Source organism: Pristiophorus japonicus, unplaced genomic scaffold (genome assembly GCF_044704955.1).
Source record: "Pristiophorus japonicus isolate sPriJap1 unplaced genomic scaffold, sPriJap1.hap1 HAP1_SCAFFOLD_274, whole genome shotgun sequence".
Lineage (NCBI taxonomy): Eukaryota > Metazoa > Chordata > Chondrichthyes > Pristiophoridae > Pristiophorus > Pristiophorus japonicus.
In genome coordinates, this window is record NW_027252494.1 from 865,624 (window position 1) to 888,295 (window position 22,672).

A 22,672-nucleotide genomic window follows, 5' to 3' on the forward strand; every position below is an offset into this window, starting at 1 on the left:
ATAGGGTCAGTCAGTGAGCAGGTTACACACTGTGAATAATTTCAGTCTGTGAGCAGGTTACACACTGTGAATAGGGTCAGTCAGTGAGCAGGTTACACACTGTGAATAGGGTCAGTCAGTGAGCAGGTTACACACTGTGAATAGCGTCCGTCAGTGAGCAGGTTACACACTGTGAATAGGGTCAGTCAGTGAGCAGATTACACACAGTGAATAGGGTCAGTCAGTGAGCAGGTTACACACTGTGAATAGGGTCAGTCAGTGAGCAGGTTACACACTGTGAATAGGGTCAGATAGTGAGCAGTTTACACACTGTGAATAGAGTTAGTCAGTGGGCAGGTTACACACTGTGAATAGCGACAGTCAGTGAGCAGGTTACACACCGTGAATAGGGTCAGTCAGTGAGCAGGTTACACACTGTGAATAGGGTCAGTCAGTGAGCAGGTTACACACTGTGAATAGGGTCAGTCAGTGAGCAAGTTACACACTGTGAATAGGGTCAGTCAGTGACCAGTTTACACACTGTGAATAGGGTCAGTCAGTGAGCATGTTACACACTGTGAATAGGTTCAGTCAGTGAGCTTGTTACACACCGTGAATACGGTCAGTCAGTGAGCAGGTTACACACTGTGAATAGGGTCAATCAGTGAGCAGGTTACACACTGTGAACAGGGTCTGTCAGTGAGCAGGTTACACACTGTGAATAGGGTCAGTCAGTGAAAAGGTTACACACCGTGAATAGAGTCAGTCAGTGACTAGGTTACACACTGTGAATAGGGCCTATCAGTGAGCAGGTTACACACTGTGAATAAAGTCAGTCAGTGAGCAGATTACACAGTATGAATAGGGCCAGTCAGTGAGCAAGTTATACAATGTGAATAGGACCAGTCAGTGAGCAGGTTACACACTGTGAATAGGGTCAGTCAGTGAGCATGTTACACACTGTGAAAAGGGTCAGTCAGTGACCAGTTTACACACTGTGAATAGGGTCAGTCAGTGAGCAGATTACACACTGTGAATCGGGTCAGTCAGTGAGCAGGTTACACACTGTGAATAGGTTCAGTCAGTGAGCTGGTTACACACCGTGAATAGGGTCAGTCAGTGAGCAGGTTACACACCGTGAATAGGGTCAGTTAATGAGCAGGTTACACAATGTGAATAGGACCAGTCAGTGAGCAGGTTGCACACTGTGAATAGGGTCAGTCAGTGAGCAGGTTACACACTGTGAATAGGGTCATTCAGTGATCAGGTTACACACTGTGAATACGGTCAGTCAGTGAGCAGGTTACACACTGTGAATAGGGTCAGTCAGTGAGCATGTTACACACTGTGAATAGGTTCAGTCAGTGAGCTTGTTACACACCGTGAATACGGTCAGTCAGTGAGCAGGTTACACACCGTGAATAGGGTCAGTCAATGAGCAGGTTACACAATGTGAATAGTACCAGTCAGTGAGCAGGTTACACACTGTGAATAGGCTCAGTCAGTGAGCAGGTTACACACTGTGAATAGGGTCAGTCAGTGAGCATGTTACACACTGTGAATAGGTTCAGTCAGTGAGCAGGTTACACACTGTGAATAGGGTCAGTCAGTGAGTAGGTTACACACTGTGAATAGGGTCAGTCAGTGAGCAGGTTACACACTGTGAATAGGGACAATCAGTGAGCAGGTAACACACTGTGAATAGCGTCAGTCAGTGAGCTGGTTTCACACTGTGAATAGGTTCAGTCAGTGAGCAGGTTAGACACTGTGAATAGAGTTAGTCAGTGAGCAGATTACACACTGTGAATAGGGTCAGTCAGTGATCAGGTTACACACTGTGAATATGGTCAGTCAGTGAGCAGGTTACACACTGTGAATAGGGTCAGTCAGTGAGCAGGTTACACACTGTGAATAGGGTCAGTCAGTGACCAGTTTACACACTGTGAATAGGGTCAGTCAGTGTGCACGTTACACACTATGAATAGGGTCAGTCAGTGAGCAGGTTATAAATGTGAATAATTTCAGTCTGTGAGCAGGTTACACACTGTGAATAGGGTCAGTCAGTTAGCAGGTTACACACTGTGAATAGGGTCGGTCAGTGAGCAGGTTACACAATGTGAATAGTACCAGTCAGTGAGCAGGTTAGACACTGTGAATAGGCTCAGTCAGTGAGCAGGTTACACACTGTGAATAGGGTCAGTCAGTGAGCATGTTACACACTGTGAATAGGTTCAGTCAGTGAGCTGGTTACACACCGTGAATAGGGTCAGTCAGTGAGAAGGTTACACACCGTGAATAGGGTCAGTCAATGAGCAGGTTACACAATGTGAATAGGACCAGTCAGTGAGCAGGTTACAAACTGTGAATATGGTCAGTCAGTGAGCAAGTTACACACTGTGAATAGGGTCAGTCAGTGACCAGTTTACACACTGTGAATAGGGTCAGTCAGTGAGCATGTTACACACTGTGAATAGGTTCAGTCAGTGAGCTTGTTACACACCGTGAATACGGTCAGTCAGTGAGCAGGTTACACACCGTGAATAGGGTCAGTCAATGAGCAGGTTACACAATGTGAATAGGACCAGTCAGTGAGCAGGTTACACACCGTGAATAGGGTCAGTCAGTGAGCAGGTTACACACCGTGAATATGGTCAGTCAGTGAGCAGGTTACACACAATGAATAGGGTCAGTCAGTGAGCAGGTTACACACTGTGAATAGGGTCAGTCAGTGAGCAGGTTGCACACTGTGAATAGGGTCAGTCAGTGAGCAGGTTACACACTGTGAATAGGGTCAGTCAGTGAGCAGGTTACACACTGTGAATAGGGTCAGTCAGTGAGCAAGTTACACACTGTGAATAGGGTCAGTCAGTGAGCAGGTTACACACTGTGAATAGGGTCAGTCAGTGAGCAGGTTACACACTGTGAATAGGGTCAGTCAGTGAGCAAGTTACACACTGTGAATAGGGTCAGTCAGTGACCAGTTTACACACTGTGAATAGGGTCAGTCAGTGAGCATGTTACACACTGTGAATAGGTTCAGTCAGTGAGCTTGTTACACACCGTGAATACGGTCAGTCAGTGAGCAGGTTACACACCGTGAATAGGGTCAGTCAATGAGCAGGTTACACAATGTGAATAGGACCAGTCAGTGAGCAGGTTACACACCGTGAATAGGGTCAGTCAGTGAGCAGGTTACACACCGTGAATATGGTCAGTCAGTGAGCAGGTTACACACAATGAATAGGGTCAGTCAGTGAGCAGGTTACACACTGTGAATAGGGTCAGTCAGTGAGCAAGTTATACAATGTGAATAGGACCAGTCAGTGAGCAGGTTACACACTGTAAATAGGGTCAGTCAGTGAGCAGGTTACACACTGTGAAAAGGGTCAGTCAGTGACCAGTTTACACACTGTGAATAGGGTCAGTCAGTGAGCAGATTACACACTGTGAATCGGGTCAGTCAGTGAGCAGGTTACACACTGTGAATAGGTTCAGTCAGTGAGCTGGTTACACACCGTGAATAGGGTCAGTCAGTGAGCAGGTAACACACCGTGAATAGGGTCAGTTAATGAGCAGGTTACACAATTGAATAGGACCAGTCAGTGAGCAGGTTGCACACTGTGAATAGGGTCAGTCAGTGAGCAGGTTACACACTGTGAATAGGGTCATTCAGTGATCAGGTTACACACTGTGAATACGGTCAGTCAGTGAGCAGGTTACACACTTTGAATAGGGTCAGTCAGTGAGCAAGTTGCACACAGTGAATAGGATCAGTCAGTGAGCAGGTTACACACTGTGAATAGGGTCAGTCAGTGAGCAGCTTACATACTGTGAATAGGGTCAGTCAGTGAGCAGGTTACACACTGTGAATAGGATCAGATGGTGAGCAGTTTACACACTGTGAATTGAGTTTGTCAGTGGGCAGGTTACACACTATGAATAGGGTCAGTCGGTGAGCAGGTTACACACTGTGAATAGGGTCAGTCAGTGAGCAGGTTACACACTGTGAATAGAGTCAGTCAGTGAGCAGGTTGCACACTGTGAATAGGGTCAGTCAGTAAGCAGAACACACTGTGAATAGGGTCAGTCAGTGGGCAGGTTACACACTGTGAATAGCGACAGTCAATGAGCAGGTTACACACCGTGAATAGGATCAGTCAGTGAGCAGGTTACACACTGTGAATAGTGTCAGTCAGTGAGCAGGTTACTCACTGTGAATCGGGTCAGTCAGTGAGCAGGTTACACACTGTGAATAGGGTCAGTCATGAGCAGGTTACACACTGTGAATAGAGTCAGTCAGTGAGCAGGTTACACACTGTGAATAGAGTCAGTCAGTGAGCACGTTATACACTGTGAATAGATTCAGTCACTGAATGGGGTTTAATGTCGCTTCGATCTGATCAATGCGGAGCTGTGACAGACATCGCCACTAGATGGCAGCTCAGTTCCCTCTGTTGCCCAAAACCAACGTTCCACTGAGCTAACCACTCCCCGACCCCTCACCTTACTGACCCTCCCCCGACCTTCACCTTTCTGACCCTCTCTGACCCCTCCCCTCAGTCACTCTATGCTGCGCCGTTTTACACCAGGACCTGCCCCTCCAGAGCCAGTGCCCCCCAGTGCCATTGCTTCCCAGTGCAGTGCCTCCCAATGCCATGCCCCTCCGTGCCTGTGCCCCCCCAGTGCCAGTGCCCCCAGTGCTAGCCCCCCACTGCCAGTGCCCCACCCTAGTGCCGCCCCCGTGACAGTGCCCCCCCAGTGCCAGTTCCTCCCAGTGCCAGCCCCCCAGTGCCAGTGGCCCACGATGCTAGCCCCCCACTGCAGATGACCCCCAGTGCCAGTTTCCCTCCAATGCCAGTGCCCCCTGGTGCTCGCCCCCTGTGCCAGTGCCCTCTCCAGTGCCAGTGCCGATCCAGTGCTAGCCCCCAGTGGCAGTGCTCCCCAGTGCCAGCCCCCCCAGTGCCTGTGCCCCCCAGTGCCAGTGTCCCCCAGTGCCAGTACCTCCCTAGTGCCCACACAGTGCCAGTGCCTGCGGTGTGTTTGCAGTGTGTGTGTGGAGGAGCCCGGCGTTGCCCATGAGCACTTTGCTCACCCATACTGTGCTCGGTGTAATGGAAGAGCCCAGCTGCTATTTTCACACTTGCAGTGCAGTAGCTGTGAGTCGCGAGATGGAGCGGGGCGCCTGTCATATTCCCGGGCTCTCTGGCTGTTCGGAGCCAGCTGTTGCGGGGGTCCTGGCTCAGTTCCTGCAGTGCGGGCGGTCCATGCACAAACACTTTGCTTTCTCCTGCAAGGCACAGGGTTTGCAAATGTTAATTTTTACCAGAGGCGAGATGGGGAGAAACGAGTTGTAATGATCTGGAATGCACTGCCTGAAAGGGTGGAACATGCAAATTCAACAGTGACATTTAACCGGGAATTGGAAAATACAGTGCGCTGATTGCCCAGCTCCACCACAGGGCCAGACCCTGATTGCCCAGCTCCACCACAGAGCCAGTCTCTAATTGCACAGCTCCACCACAGGGCCAGGCACTGATTGCCCAGCTCCACCACAGAGACAAGCACTGATTGCCCAGCTCCACTGCAGGGCCAGGCACTGATTGCCCAGCTCCACCACAGGGCCAGACCCTGATTGCCCAGCTCTACCACAGAGCCAGTCTCTAATTGCACAGCTCCACCACAGGGTCAGGCACTGATTGCCCAGCTCCACCACAGAGCCAGACCCTGATTGCACAGCTCCACCATACATAACCATACATAACTTTCATGTTTATGCATAACACAGGATATAAACTTATTTTTTTTTCATATTTACAAATTTAACTTTACCACCTGGTTTCTGTTTCGAAGAGGATACCTTCGCTCTCGAACAGAACCTTCCAAACATGGTGTCGAATCTAAACTCATTCGAGGCTCATCCTGAGGAATGTTTTCCTCCACGGAATTTCCTTGATTTTCATTTGAACTCACTCTAACTTCAGGCTCTTTGTTTTCCTGACTCGGACACAGACTTTCATTCTGATTCTCTCCTGGATTTGTTTCCAGTACATTGGATTTAGGATTTGCCACTGGTATATCAAAACTATCTGATGAGTCAGAAATAATTGAATCATTCCCACCTTCAACTCTTTCCATGTCTGTAGGTAAAATATGATCAATGTGAACAAACCTAACCTGTCCATTATCAAACATCTTTACCAAATATGTGCGAGCACCACATATCTTCACCACTCTTCCTGGTAACCACTTTAACCAGTTATGGTGATGGTTCTTCACTCTCACCTTCTGGTTTAATTTCACACTTCTCTCTTTTACTCTACCTCTATTATGATTCTCTTTCTATCTTAATTGTGTCTCTTCTACGGACTGTGCCAAATTTGGCTTTAACAACGAGAATCTGGTTCGTGGCTGTCATTTGAGAATCAACTCTGCTGGTGTTCTACCAGTAGTTGTATGAGGAGTATTTCAATACGTAATCAAAAAATTTGCCAATTTGTGATCTAATGACAACAGTCATTTCCTTGAATTTGGATCTAACATTTGTTTTATGAGGGCACGTTGTACAGTGCGCTCTGCTGCACCATTCGAAGCAGATGCTATGGTGGAACCTTGGTATATTTCACACCATTTTTGCTGGTGAATTGTGCAAATTCTTCTGAATGAAATTGTGGTCCTTCTAACTCAACAAAATCAATATGTAGCCTTTGCCACACCCTGGGAGGCCATTTCCATGGCTGTAATGGTACTGGTGGTGGTTGCTTGCTTACCGATTGACATGTCGTACACTGACTCACGATGTACTCTATATCTTTATCAAGACCTGGCCACCATAAATAACTGTCTGCAAAACTCTTGGTCAAGCACATTCCCAGGTGCTGGTCATGGAGGTCTCCTAATAATTTAGACCTGAATTTATTTGGTATAATGACTCTTGCACGCCACATGATACAATCTTTATCGACTGATAATTCATTCCTACGAATGAAGAATGGATGTATATCTTTATCTGTTACCTGGTTTGGCCAGCCATTCGCAATATACTCATACACCTTTGACATCACTGGGTCATGTTTAGTTGCTCTACCAATCTCTTCAGCTGTGACTGGCAGTTCATCAATGAATGAAAAATAAAACACTTCTTCCCTATCGGGTGTAACTTGTGATGGGGAAGGCAATCTAGACATTGCATCAGCATTACTATGATCAGCTGATCATCTGTATTCAATATCATATGTAAATGCTGACAAAAATCAAAGCCCATCTCTGCATTCTGGCTGCAGCTAATGTTGGAACTGGGGACTTTGGATGGAGGATTGCTGTTAGGGGCTTATGGTCTGTAACGATGGTAAACTTACGACTATACAAGTATTTGTGAAACTTCTTGACCCCAAAAATTAATGCCAAAGCTTCCCTTTCAATTTGCGCATAATTACGCTCACTGGCACTGAGAGTGCATGAAGCAAAAGCAATTGGTCTCTCCTCCCCACTATGTGATATATAAGAGATCACTGCCCCAACTCCATACGGAGAGGCATCACATGCTAGCTTAATCTCCTTAGATATGTCTTAGTGAACTAACATGGTGCTCTCTACCAATTTGCTTTTACACTCCTTGAATGCTGTATCGCATTCTTTTGACCACTTCCAATGGACCTGTTTTTTCATAAGTTCATTCAGTGGATGTAATACTGTAGCCAAATTTGGTAGGAACTTCCCATAATAGTTCAAAAACCCCAAGAATGAACGAAGTTCAGTGACATTCCTGGGAGTGGGTGCATTTCTAATTGCATCCAATTTTTCCATGGTTGAATGTATACCATCTTTGTCTACTCTGTGCCCTAAGTACTCCACTGAGTTTTTAAATAACTCACACTTACGAGCAGAAACTTGTACTCTGTGCTTCTCTAGCCATTTGAGGACTTCATTCAATATGTTATTATGAAATTTCCTGTTTGGTGCTGAAATGAGTATGTCATTCAAATAACATACTACCCCTTCAATACCTTGCAAAATCTGATTCATCACCTCTTGGAATATGGCAGGGGCGGAAGACACTCCAAACGGTAGCCTATTAAATTGATATAGGCCAAGATGAGTATTTATAGTCAAACATGACTTGGACTCCTCATCTAGTTCAAGCTGTAAGTAGGCATTTTCGTAAGATCCAGTTTTGAGAAGATCTGACCACCTGTCAGTGTTGTGAATAAATCTTCTATATTCAGCAATGTATTGGGGACATTACCCTCTGGAACCTGGTTTACGGTTACTTTATAATCACCACACAATCTTACCTTACCATCGGACTTAGGTACAACAACAATGGGTGTAGCCCAATTACATCGATCTATCTTACAAATAATGTTCTCAGTCTCTAGTCTTTTGAGTTCTTGCTCAACTTTCTCCTTGAGTGCATTTGGTACGGAACGTGGCTTGTAGTAAACCGATCTAGTGTCCTTCTGGACCCTGACACTCACCTTAAAGCCTTGGATCGGACTGCCCAATTCGCAGAACACCTTCGGATACTTTTTGATAACCTCATCCGTTGATGAAAATCTCGCTTCCACACAGAAAATCTTACTCCAATCCAGCTTCAGTGAGCTCAACCAATTTCTTCCTAGTAAGGCAGACTTGTCTCCTTTCACTACTATTAGAGGCAAGTTCTGAAATTGATCTTTATATTTCACCGGTACGGTGATACGACCTACAACAGGAATTTTCTCTCCCGAGTAGCCTCGCAGCTCTATCTTGGATTTCTCCAGTTGGAAATCACGCAATTTGTCGAGGTACAGTGACTCCGGTACTACACTCATGGATGCACCCATGTCAATTTCCATTGGTATCTTGAATCCCGCAACATCTATGTGGATTTTGATGCCTTTCGAATCGCTGTCCGTTAATCTCGTGCTCCTGATGACGTGTAACTCTAACATCTCCTTGTCCTGTTGTTGTTCTTCCATGCTATGTAGTCTCTTGGGATTTCTACTCATAGCTTTGAACGCTAGACTCATAGCTTTAAAAACTGATTTACCCTTCAGTCGGTATGCCTTCACAAGATGCCCAGTCTTTCTGCAGAATAAACACTCTGCCTTCACGTATGGACAACTTTGAGCAATGTGTTGTCCCAGGCACCTATAGCACGACTTCGACGCTCTGTTAGAATTTCCAGTTTCTGAGACTTTGGCCTCCCACCGTCTTTTATTTTGAACATGCAGGTGATTTACCTCGGTTGACTGACGACCGTAATTATTATTTAATTCTCGGGAATATTGTTCGGCTATGCCCATCGACCTCACTGTCTAACAAGCAATCTCAAAAGTCAAGTCATCCGTCGTCAATAACTTCCTTCTGATCGCATCATTTTTCACTCCACAAACAAAATGATCCCATAATGCTCGGTTTTGAAAGTTTCCAAAATTACAGTGCAGTGATAGCTTTTTTAATGCTATGATGTAATCACTGATACATTCATCAGTCTTTTGATTCCAAATCCCAAAACGATAGCTTTCAGCAATTTCTAATGGTTTGGGGTTATAGTGCTGCTCCAGTTTCATTAAAATCTCTTTAAGCAGTGTGTCCTTTGGCTCGTCAGGCACAAGCAGATTTACCAATGTTTCATACAATGCCGGACACGCCTCCGATAAGAAGATCGCTCTCTTACGTTCCAACACAGCCCGGTTCTGGACTGCATTGTCTGGAACTTCGATTATATTATTTGCAGTGAAATACATTTCTAGCTGATCCACATACGTTTGTAAATGTTCCCGGTCATGTCTACATTCCCCCAAGTGTTCCATTACACCTGCCATTTTAATCTCTAGCTGTTCACACCGTGTGCTGTATTTTACCTCGGATTTTTGTAGCTTTTTCCAAAGACAGAAATTTCCAAAGTCCCTCTGTCGGCTGGCTGAATCCTTCATCAACAAAATTTAAGCTTTAAATCATCCAAAAAAAATCCCATCTTGCTGCCAAAAGAGATATACTCACACAGCACAGCACACACAGCTCCTAACATGGCAGGCAGCTCTCTCGGAAGCCTCCGGAATCTGCCTGGTTCTGTTTATTATTAACCCTACACTTGCAGTACACAATATGTCCACATCCACAGTGTGGCGCTACAAACATTACAAGCTTACAGACATTTTCCACCACAGGGCCAGGCACTGATTGCACAGCTCCACCACAGGGCCAGGCTTTGATTGCCCAGCTCCACCACAGGACCAGACCCCGATTGCACAGCTCCACCACAGGGCTAGGCCTTGATTGCACAGCTCCACCACAGAGCCAGGCCCTGATTGCACAGCTCCACCACAGAGCCAGCACGGGCACGATGGCCGTTTGATTCTATGATTCTAACTTGCATTCGTATATCACGTTTCTCAGAAAAATCCCACTGCCATGCACTGCCAATGAATTACTTTTGAAGTGTAGAGTCTGTCGTTATGTAGGCACAAAGATAACTTTTGCAAATCAGTGTAGTTTGCCCCAGTCCCTCAATACTAGGCCTTTTGTTTATTTCTGTACGAAGTGCAGTCACTGTTATAATGTAGACAAACCGTGCAGGGAATTTGCGCACAGCAAATCATACAAACAGCAATGCAATAAATGACCAGATAATCAGTTTTATTGATAAGTGATAAATATTGCCCACAACACCAAAATTAAATTATCAAGGAACTTAAAACAAAATAGTGAAATAATTTATAGGCACATAACTTAAAACAGGGAGGTTGGGATGGGAATAGGGCCTTAAAGGGATCGACAGGAGAATACCACAGGTAACGATAGAGAGATGGCAGGATATTAAATCATTATTTTGCTTCAGTATTTACCAGGGAGATAGAACAGGTGATCATGACATTGGATGATGAGATTAGTAATGAGATAAGTGCATTTAAAATAAATAAAGGGGATATATTAAATAAACTCAAGCAAACTCAAAGAGGAAGAAAACCCTGATTACATCCACACATTGAGGGAAGGGATAGCAGAGGCATTACTACACATATTTAATAATTCATTAGAAAAAGGTGTAGTGCCAGAGGACTGGTGGATAGCTAACGTAATACCTATAATTAAGAAGGGGGATAGAACATAGAAACATAGAAACATAGAAAATAGGTGCAGGAGTAGGCCATTCGGCCCTTCTAGCCTGCACCGCCATTCAATGAGTTCATGGATGAACATGCAACTTCAGTACCCCATTCCTGCTTTCCCGCCATACCCCATGTCCAGGGAATTATAGATAAGTCAGCTTAACATCGGGGGTAGGGAAAATAATGGAATCCCTACTAAAGGAGAAAATAGAAGAACATCTAGAAACCAAAAATATAATAATGAAGTCAGTATGGATTTCAAAGGGGAAAGTCTTGCTTGACCAAACTAATTGAGTTTTTTGACGAGGTAACAGAGAGAGTAGACAAGGGTAATGCAGTAGATGTAATTTATCTAGGTTTTCAAAAGGCCTTCGATAAGGTTCTCCACAATAGACTGATGAACAAGATCAGGGGACAAGTAACAGAATGGATCGCGAGCTGGCTTCAAAACAGAAAGCAGAGAGTCGGGATAAAGGGCAGCTATTCACAGTGGCAGAAGGTGGGTAATGGTGTTCCTCAAGGATCAGTGCTGGGACTACTGTTGTTCACTATTTACTTTAACAATTTAGACTTTGGAATCAAAAACACAATCTCTAAATTTGCGGATGACACCAAACTGCTGGATAGTCGATACTGAGGAGGGCTGCAACACATTAAAGGAGGACATGAATAAACTTGTAGATGGGCATATAATTGGCAAATGATGTTCAACACAGATAAATGTGAGGTATTATATTTTGGTCACTTATTACTTGGAGGGTGAGTCTGGGTGGGGTAGAGGAACAAAGGGATCTCAGAATACAAATACACCAATCACTAAATGTTGCGACACCGGTTAACAAGGCCATAACAAAAGCTAACCAAGCACCAGGGTTTATTTCTACAGGGATAGAATTAAAAAGTAGGGACGTTAAGCTAAACTTGTATTGAACTTTGGTTAGACCACACTTGGAGTACTGCGTACAGTTCTGGTCGCCATATTATTAAAAAATATATAAAACAACAACAACTTGTATTTATATAGCGCCTTTAACGTAGTAAAACGTCCCAAGGTGCTTCACAGCAGCGTTGTAAGACAAAACAAATACATTTGACACCGAGTCACATAAGAAGAAATTGTGGCAGAAAGAGGTAGGTTTTAAGGAGCATTTTAAAGGAGGAAGAGAGGTAGCAAGGCGGAGGGGTTTAGGGAGGAAGTTCCAGAGCTTGGGGCCCAGGCAGCTGAAGGCAGACCTCCGATGGTAGAGTGATTATAATCAGAGATGGAGGGCAGAATTAAAGGAACGCAGACATCTCGGGGTTTGTGGGGCTGGAGGAGATTACAGAGATAGGGAGGGGCGAGGCCATGGAGGGATTTGTAAACAAGGATGAGAATTTTGAAATCGAGGCGTTGCTGAACCAGGAGCCAATGTAGGTCAGCGAGCACAGGGGGTGATGGGTGAGCGGAACTTGGTGGGAGTTAGGACACGGGCTGCTGAGTTTTGGATCACCTCTAGTTTATGTCGGGTAGAATGTGGGAGGCCAGCCAGGAGTGCGCTGGAATAGTCAAGTCCGGAGGTAACAAAGGCACGGATGAGGGTTTCAGCAGCAGATGAGCTGAGGCAGGGGCAGAGATGGGTGATGTTACGGAGGTGGAAATAGACGGTTTTAGTTATGCTGCGGATATGTGGCCAGGAGCTCATTTCAGGGTCAAATATGACACCTAGGTTGCAAACAGAGTGGTTCAGCCTCAGACAGGAGTTGGGGAGAGGGATAGAGTCAGTGTCTAGGGAACAGAGTTTGTGGCAGGAACTGAAAGCTGTGGCTTCGGTCTTCCCAATATTTAATTGGAGAATATTTCTGCTCATCCAGTACTGTATGTGGGACAAGCAGTCTGACAGTTTAGAGACCATGGAGGGGTTGAGAGAAGTGGGGGTGAGGTAGAGCTGGGTGTTATCAGTGTACATGTGGAAACTGACGATGTGTTTCTGGATAATGTCGCCAAGGGACAACATGTAGATGAGAAATCGGAGGGGCCAAGGATAGATCCTTGGGGGACACCAGAGGTAACGATGGGGGAGTGGGAAGAGAAGCCGTTGCAGGAGATTCTCTAGCTACGATTAGATGGATAAGAATGGAACCAGGCGAGTGCAGTCCCACCCAGCTGGACGATGGTGGAGAGGTGTTGGAGGAGGATGGAGTGGTCAGCCGTGTCAGAGGCTGCAGACAGGTCGAGAAGGACGAGGAGGGATAGTTTACCTGTGTCACACTCACACAGGATGTTATTTGTGACTTTGATGAGAACCGTTTCGATACTGTGGCAGGGACGGAAATCGGATTGGAGGGATTCAAACATGGAATTGTGGGAAAGATGGGCACGGACTTGGGAGGCGACAACACGGTCAAGGACTTTGGAGAGGAAAGGGAGGTTGGAGATGGGGCGATAGCTTGCAAGGACGGAGGGGTCAAGGGTTGATTTTTTGAGGAGAGGGGTGATGACGACAGGTTTGAAGGAGAGAGGGACAGTACCTGAGGAGAGAGAACCGTTAACAATGTCGGCTAACATGGGAGCCTGAAAAGGAAGTTGGGTGGTCAGCAGTTTAGTGGGAATAGGGTCAAGGGAGCAGGAAGTGGGTCTGATGGACAGGATAAGCTCGGAGAGGTCAAGAGAGGAGATCGGAGAGAAACTGGAGAGAGATGCAAGGTTAGGGCCAGGACAGGGGGGACCTCAGAGGGAGTTCGGCCCGGTGGGCTCGGGGAAGGAAGGGAAGGGGCAGAGGCAGCTGAACAGATCTTACAGACGAAGAAGTCCATGAGCTCCTCGCACTTGTTGTTGGAGGTGAGTGTGGTGGAGACGGGGGAGGGATTTAAGGAGACGGTTAGCAGTGGGGAATAGAAGCCGGGGGGGTGGGTGATATCTTTGCATTCCAGAGCGCTCCTGGAATAGTGAACAGTTTTGGCAGACAAGAGTAGGACCCGATAATGCTTTCTGTGGACCAGCCAGATCTGGCAGTGAATGGCTAAACCAGTTGTCTACCATATCCATTCAAGTCTGCGTCCCTTGGACTTGAGGGAGTGAAGATGAGGACTGTACCGGGGTGATCCAGCTTCAATCCCAGGTGTGTGCTGAGTTCAGGTTTGACATCAGGTGTGGTGCACTGCAAATCAGACTCAGCAACCCCAACACCCCTCCCGGATCACGGAGTGGGGAACCATCAGCCGGGGATCCTGTTGCCTGACCTCTACCATAATGTTGTGTGAATCCATGTGTGTTTGTGTGTGTCTGTCTGTGTATATGTTTGTGTCAGTGTGTATGTGTCTATGTGTGTCTCTATGAGTGTGTGTGCCTGTCTTTGTATAGGTTTGTGTCAGTGTGAAAGTGTGAATGTGACTATGTGTGTGTGTGTGGGTGTGAGTGTGTGTGAGTGTGTGTGTGTGTGAGTGTGTGTGAGTGTGTGTGAGTGTGTGAGTGTGTGTGTGTGTGTGTGTGTATGTGTATATGTGTGTGTGTGTGTGTATCTTTGTGTGTGTGAGGAATTTGGTGGCGAGGAGGAGATGTCTGACTGAAAAGGAGGAGTGGAACCACAGAGCCCAAGGTCTGTACGTTAATAGACATGAGAGCGGATCTGCGGGACAGCGAGAGGAGCGGCCGCAGATAAAGGTCGGCCCAAGAGCCCGGAGGGAGCGCGAGTGAGGTAAGTGATGTCAATGCAAGGGAAGGAACTGATTGGTGAGTAGTTGGTGATTTTTTTTTTAAGTATTAAGTTATATCTGCTAAGTTTCTTAAAAAAAGAAGCTTATTAATAGTCGAATACATAAAGGCATGGCAGGGTGGCTCGGTCCCGTGGAATGCACATCCTGTGCCATGTGGGAAGTCCAGGATGCTTCCTGTGTCCTGGACAACCACATGTGCAGGAAGTGTCGATAGCTGGAGGAGCTCGGGCTCCGGGTTTTGGAGCTTGAACAGCAGCTGGCATCACTGCGGTGTATCTGCGAGGCTGAGAGCTATGTGAAGTGACCACAGCTAAGGAGTGTGCAGGCAGAGAGGGAGCGGGTAACCGCCAGACAGAAGGGGAGGACTAGGCAGGTAGAGCAGGAGTCCCCTGAGTCCATCTCGCTCTCCAACCAGTAATCTGTTCTGAGTGCTGGTGAGGGCGATGGTGCCTCTGGGGAATGCAGCCAGAGCCACATCCACGGCACCACGGTGGCTCAGCTGCACGGCGGGGAGGGGGGTGAAGAAGACGGAGAAAGCAATAGTGGTAGGGGATTCGATAGTCAAGGGAGCAGACAGATGTTTCTACGGCTGCAGACGTGACTCCAGGATGGTATGTTGCCTCTCTGGTGCCAGGGTCAAGGATGTCACTGAGTGCCTGCAAAACATTCTGAGGGAGGAGGGTGAACAGCCAGAGGTCATAGTCCATATCAGGACCAATGACGTAGGTAGAAAGAGAGATGAGGTCCTGCAGGCAGAGTTTAGGGAGCTAAAAAGCAGGACCTCAAAGGTAGTAATCTCCTGTTTACCCCGGTGCCATGCGCGAGTGGGTACAGAAACAGGAGGATAGAGCAGATGGATTCGTGGCTGGAGAGATGGTGCGGGCGGGAGGGCTTTAGATTCCTGGGACATTGGGACCGCTTCTGGGGGAGGTGGTACCTGTACAGGCCGGGCAGGTTGCACCTCAACAGCGCCAGAACCAATATCCTCGCAGAGCGGGAGGGGTTTGCGAGTACTTTTGGAGAGGGTTTAAACTAATTTGGCAGGGGGATGGGCACCAAGATGTAACATTAGAAAGGAGAAACACAGGGCACAAAAGATTTGGAGAGTTGGCTAACACTAATGCAATAAATAGTGTGGTATTAGGTGGGGTCAGACTAAGAGAATACAGGATGGTCTAAGATAGGTTTACAGTGTGTGCATGTGTTATGTATATATGTAGACCTTACCCAAATGTAAGACTTGTCAGTAGAGGGCACACCTGTGGGAGATCTAAGGGTCACCTGTGCACCCTGGGGCAAGCAGATATAAAAGGTGATTCACCATGCTGCTTCCCCACTCTGGAGTCTGAATAAAGAGACCAAGGTCACAACAGTTTGAGCTTACAATACAGTCCTGTGGAGCTATTCTGACCATAACAAATTGGCGACGAGTAACGGATCATGAACTTTCACACGGTAATGGCTGCCATTGGTATTCTTGAGAGATTTGCTGAGGGTGATGATTGGGAAGTCTTCGTTGAGCACCTCGACCAATACTTTGTGGCCAACAAATTGGACAAGACTGAGACGGCGGCTAAGTGTAGGGCGATTCTCCTCACCGTATATGGGTCATCGGTATATAGCCTCCTAAAAAATTAGCTGGCACCGATCAAAATAACAGACAAATCTTACTCTGGCTAAGGAACATCTCAAGTCAAAGGAGAGCATCCTAATGGCCAGGTATCACTTTTACACGCACCATTGCTCCGAGGGCCAGAACGTGGCGAGTTTTGTCGCCGACCTAAAACGTCTTGCGGGACAGTGTGAATTTGCCGGATCTTTGGGGGAAATGTTGTGGGACTTTTTCGTGCTTGGAATTGGCCACGAGGTCATCCTTCGCAAACTGCTGTCTGCCGAATCCCTCGATCTGAGCAAGGCCATCACAATATCCCAAGCTTTCATATCCACCAGTGACAACACAAAACAGATATCTTTACAGCATCGAGGCTCACCGGCAAGTACTGTGCATGAAATAATGTTTGCAGCAGGCAGAACTGTACAGAGCAGGACCCACCCGATTGCAGAGGCCAGGCCTAGGCCTAGAGTGACTCAGAGGCCGCTGTGGGGCGTGAATACGTATCCATTAACACCATGTTGGCGTTGCGGGGACAGCCATAGGGCCCATCAATGTCGATTCAAGCACTATGTGTGCAAGGGCTGTGGAACAATGGGGCACCTCCAGCGAATGTGCAAATGATCTCTGACTCACCACGTGGCAGAGTCAGCAGAGGACAACCAATCCAGCGCGGATCATGCTGAACAAGCAGGAGAGGCAACCGAACCTGAGGATGGAGGAAGTATATGGGATACACACCTTCACCACCAAAAGCCCTCCGATAATGTTAAAAGTTGAACTTAATAGCACTCCAGTCTCCATGGAACTAGACACGGGGGCAAGTCAGTCAGTTATGAGCCAGAAGGCTTTCGAGAGGCTGTGGAGCGACAAAGCACAGCCACCCAAGCTGATCCCGCTTCAGGCAAAGCTGCACACCTACACCAAGGAACTGATACCAGTTATTGGCAGTGCGAACATAAGGGTATACTCCATAAGGGAGCAGTGCACGATTTACCACTGTGGATTGTTTCAGGTAATGGGCCAATGCTGCTTGGCAGGAGGTGGATCGGGACAATTCGGTGGAACTGGGAAGACCTCTGCGTACCCTCGCCGGTGAACGAGGCCTCCTTTTCCCAAAGGCCGATCAAACCCCCACTTCCAGCTGAACCAGGCATCGAAGTGCAGATCCATTTGCAGATCCCCGATGCACAGGCCGCTCATCACAACCACGAGGAGGTGACGATCAACCGAGCAGCGGTACAGGCGAGGTACCCACCACCCGAAGCCGACGACCTCTTTGTGACAATTGAAAAGGCTCCAGGTTGACCATGCAGGGTGGGACTCTGGCCGAAATGATCCGAATGCGTCTTCCCAATGCCAGAGGCAAAATACCTGGGGAGGAAGATCACGGCAGTCGGCATCACGGAGAGGGCGTCCAGACCACGGGGCGAGAAGGCATCCAGACCGGGGATGAGAGAGCGTCCAAACCACTGGACGAGAGAGTGTCCAGGCCACGGGACGAGAGAGTGTCCAGACCACGGGATGAGAGGGCGTCCAGACCACGGGACGAGAGAGTGTCCAGACTACAGGACGAGAAGGCGTCCAGACCACGGGACGAGAGGGCGTCCAGACCACGGGACGAGAGAGCGTCCAGACCACGGGACAAGAGAGCGTCCAGACCACGGGACGAGAGAGTGTCCAGATCACGGGGCGAGAAGGCGTCCAGACCACGGGACAAGAGAGCGTCCAGACCACGGGACGAGAGAGTGTCCAGACCACAGGGCGAGAAGGCGTCCAGACCACGGGACGAGAGAGCGTCCAGACCACGGGACGAGAGGGCGTCCAGACCACGGGGCGAGAGAGTGTCCAGACCACGGGACCAGAGAGCGTCCAGACCACGGGACCAGAGAGCGTCCAGACCACGGGACGAGAGGGCGTCCAGACCACGGGGCGAGAGGGCGTCCAGACCACGGGGCGAGAGAGCGTCCAGACCACGGGACAAGAGAACGTCCAGACCACGGGACGAGAGAGCGTCCAGACCACGGGACGAGAGAGTGTCCAGACCACGGGACGAGAGAGCGTCCAGACCACGGGACGAGAGGGCGTCCAGACCACGGGGCGAGAAGGCGTCCAGACCACGGGACGAGAGAGCGTCCAGACCACGGGACAAGAGAGCGTCCAGACCACGGGACGAGAGAGCGTCCAGACCACGGGACAAGAGAGTGTCCAGACCACGGGACGAGAGAGCGTCCAGACCACGAAAGTCGCCGCAACGGAACGGAGGAATGTGTTGCCCAGCAAGGAAGACGACTGGGTTTGGAGCAAAGGTAAAGGGGTGGCCGCAGTGAAGGCCAGGAACCCACTACATTCCAATAAGTTGTGTGCACTATGTAACCCATGTGAGCGCTCTTTCGCGGCCAATGATGTACCATTGTATGGCGTTGGGGACACCTTACAACAAACCAAAGTAGCGGGCGAACCCCAACCAGTTGTATATGTATCTGACAAAGTATTCATAGCAAGTGAGATGTCACCGCACGGGGTCGGGAGTGTTGTGCAGCAAGCAAAAGTAGCGGGCGAGCCCCAAACGATTGAACATGTATCAAATAAGTTAAACAAAGCAGCAGGCTGTGTTCACGGGACTAAAGGGACGTACCAAAGAGTGTCCCAATATGTGCTCAAGTCAGACAAGCTGCTCATCCCACAAGCTTGGGAGAGCAGAGGCACCATTATCGATGCGTTGTTTCGAGAATGTCTGTGTGTGTGTGTCTGTCTGTCTGTGTGACTATGAATGTATGTATGTGTGAGTTCGGGTGTGTGAGAGTTTGGGTGTGTGTGAGTTCGAGTGTGTGTATGTGTGTGTGTGTGTGTGTGTGTGTGTGTGTGTGTGTCTGCCTGTGTGACTATGAATGTATGTATGTGTGAGTTCGGGTGTGTGAGAGTTTGGGTGTGTGAGAGTTTGGGTGTGTATGAGTTCGAGTGTGTGTATGTCTGTGTGTGTGTGTGTGTGTGTGAGTGTGTCTGTCTGTCTGTGTGTCTGTGTGACTATGAATGTATGTATGTGTGAGTTCGGGTGTGTGAGAGTTTGGGTGTGTGAGAGTTTGGGTGTGTGTGAGTTCGAGTGTGTGTATGTCTGTGTGTGTGTATGTGTGTCTGTATGCGTTTGTGAGTTTGTGTGGGTAAACTACAAATGGAATATAATGTGGGGAAATGTGAAGTTATCCACTTTGGTAGGAAAAATAGAAAAGCAGAGTATTTTTTAAACGGTGAGAGATTGGTAAATGTTGGTGTTCAGAGGGACCTGGGTGATCTTGTACACCAATCACTGAAAGTTAACATGCAGGTATAGCAAGCAATTAAGAACGCAAATGGTATGTTGGCCTTTATTACAAAAGGATTTGAGTATAAGAGTAAAGATGTCTTACTGAAATTATATAGGGCCCTGGTGAGACCACACCTGGAGTATTGTGTACAGTTTTGGTCTCCTTACCTAAGGAAGGATATACTTGTCATAGAGGGAGTGCAATGAAGGTTCACCAGACTGATTCCTGGGATGGGGGGATTGTCCTATGAGGAGAGATTGAGTAGACTAGGCCGATATTCTCTAGAGTTTAGAAGAATGAGAGGTGATCTCATTGAAACATACAAAATTCTTACAGGGCTTGACAGTGTAGATGCAGGGAGGATGTTTCCCCCGGGCTGGGGAGTCTAGAACCAGGGTCACAGTCTCAGGATAAGGAGTCGACCATTTTGGACTGAAATTTCTTCACTCGGAGGGTGGTGAATCTTTGGAATTCTTGGCCCCAGAGGGTTGTGGATGCTCAGTCTTTACGTATATTCAAGACAGAGATCGATAGATTTTTGAATACTAAGGGATTCAAGGGATATAGGGATAGTGCAGGAAAGTGGGAGTGAGGCAGAAGATCAGCCATGATCTTATTGAATGGTGGAGCAGGCTCGAGGGGCCGAATGGCCTGCTCCTGCTCCTAATTCTTATATTCTTATGCGAGTGTGTGTGTGTGTGTCTGGGTATTTGTGTGTGTGTGTGCTCGGGTGTGTGTGTGTGTGTGTGTGTGTGTGAGAGTGTGAGTGTGAGTGTGTGTGTGTGTGTGAGAGTGTGAGCATGTCTGGTGTGTGTGTGAGTGTGTATGTGTGGGTGTTAATGTGAGAGTGAGTGTGTCTGTGCCTGTGAGTGTGTGAGTGTGTGAGTGTGTGTGAGTGTGAGTGTGAGAGTGAGTGTGTGTGTGTGAGTGTGTGTGAGTATGTCTGTTTGTGTGAGTGCGAGTGTGAGAGTGAGTGAGTGTGTGTGAGTGTGTGTGTGTTCGGGTGTGTGTGTGTGTGTGTGAGAGTGAGTGTGTGTGTGTGAGTGTGTGTGTGTGAGTGTGAGTGTGTGAGTGTGTGTGTGTGTGTGTGAGTGTGTGTGAGTGTGTCTGTGTGCGTGAGTGTGAGTGTGAGAGTGAGTGTGTGTGTGTGAGTGTGTGTGAGTGTGTCTGTGTGTGTGAGTGCGAGTGTGAGAGTGAGTGAGTGTGTGTGAGTGCGTCTGGGAGTGTGAGTGTGTGAGTGTGAGTGTGTGTGTGTGAGTGTGTGTGTGTGTGTGTGAGTGTGTGTGTGTGTGTGAGTGTGTGTGAGTGTGTCTGTGTGCATGAGTGTGAGTGTGAGAGTGAGTGTGTGTGTGTGAGTGTGTGTGAGTGTGTCTGTGTGTGTGAGTGCGAGTGTGAGAGTGAGTGAGTGTGTTTGAGTGTGTGTATGTTCGGGTGTGTGTGTGTGTGTGTGTGTGTGAGAGTGAGTGTGTGTGTGTGAGTGTGTGAGAGTGAGTGTGTGTGTGTGAGTGTGTGTGTGTTTGGGTGTGTGTGTGTGTGTGAGAGTGAGTGTGTGTGTGTGAGTGTGTGTGTGTTTGGGTGTGTGTGTGTGTGTGAGTGAGTGTGTGTGTGTGAGTGTGTGTGTGTTCGGGTGTGTGTGTGTGTGTGTGTGTGTGTGTGTGTGAGTGTGTCTGTGTGTGTGAGTGTGAGAGTGAGTGTGTGTGTGTGTGTGTGAGTGTGTGTGTGTGTGTTCGGGTGTGTGTGTGAGTGAGTGTGTGTGAGTGTCATCAGAGGCAGTCCCTCGGAATCGAGGAGGACTTGCTTCCACTCCCAAAGTGAGTTCTTTGATGGCTGAACAGTCCGATACGAGACCCTGTCACAGGTGGGACAGACATTCGTCGAGGGAAGGGATCGCCCTCCCGGATGCACTTTCTCCACCTCGGGCGGTCTGTGGCCAGGGTCTCCCAGGTGTCAGGGGTAATGTCACACTTTACCAGGGAGGCTTTGAGGGTGTCCTTGTAACATTTCCGCTGCCTTCCTTTGGCTCATTTACCATGAAGGAGCTCCGCATAAAGCATTTGCTTAGGGAGTCTCGTATCTGGCATGCGAACTATGTGGCCTGCCCAGCGAAGCTGATCGAGTGTGGTCAGTGCTTCAATACTGGGGATGTTAGCCTAGACGAGGACACTGATGTGGTGCGCCTGCCCTCCAAGGGGATTTGCAGGATCTTACGGAGCCATTGTTGGTGATATATCTCCAGCGACTTGAGGTGCCTTCTGTATATAGTCCATGCCTCAGACCCATACAGGAGGGCGGGTATTACTACATCTCTGTAGACCATGAGCTTGGTGGTAGATTTGAGGGCCTGGTCTTCAAACACTCTTTTTCTCAGGAGGCCGAAGGCTGCACTGACACACTGGAGGCGATGTTGAATCTCCGCATCAATGTCTGCCTTTGTTGATAAGAGTCTCCCGAGATATGGGAAATGGTCCACGTTGTCGAGGGCCGCGCCGTGGATCTTGATGATTGGTGCTGTGGGGCAGGGACAGACTGGTGAAGGGCCTTTGTCTTACGGATGTTAAGTGTAAGGCCCATGCTTTCAGATGCCTCAGTGAATACATTGACTATATCCTGGAGTTCAGCCTCAGAATGTGCACAGACGCAGGCGTCGTCCGCATACTGCAGCTCAACAACAGGTTGGAGAGGTCTTGGACCTGGCCTGGAGGCGGCGTAAGTTAAACAGCTTCCCACTGGTTCTGTTATTTACTTCCACTCCAGCGGGGAGCTTGTTGACAGTGAAGTGGAGCATGGCGGCGATGAAGATTGAGAAGAGGGTTGGAGTGATGACGCAGCCCTGTTTGACCCCGGTCCGGACGTGGATTGGGTCGGTATTGGACCTGTTGGTAAGGATCACGGCCTGCATGTCATCGTGGAGCAGGCGAAGTATGGTGACAAACTTTTGGGGGCATCCGAAACGGAGGAGGACACTCCATAGACCCTCACGGTTGACAGTG

General features: G+C 48.2%; 1 protein-coding gene across 1 annotated transcript in view; it reads right to left on the reverse strand.

The window, feature by feature from the left end:
• The window catches only part of LOC139247600 (oxysterols receptor LXR-alpha-like), a 317,920-nt gene that overhangs the window by 292,763 nt on the left and 2,485 nt on the right, over positions 1–22,672 (reverse strand). The window contains exon 2 of the mRNA XM_070871678.1: positions 5,072–5,266. Coding sequence (XP_070727779.1) covers positions 5,072–5,266 — 195 coding nt within the window. The remainder of the gene's footprint in view (positions 1–5,071; positions 5,267–22,672) is intronic.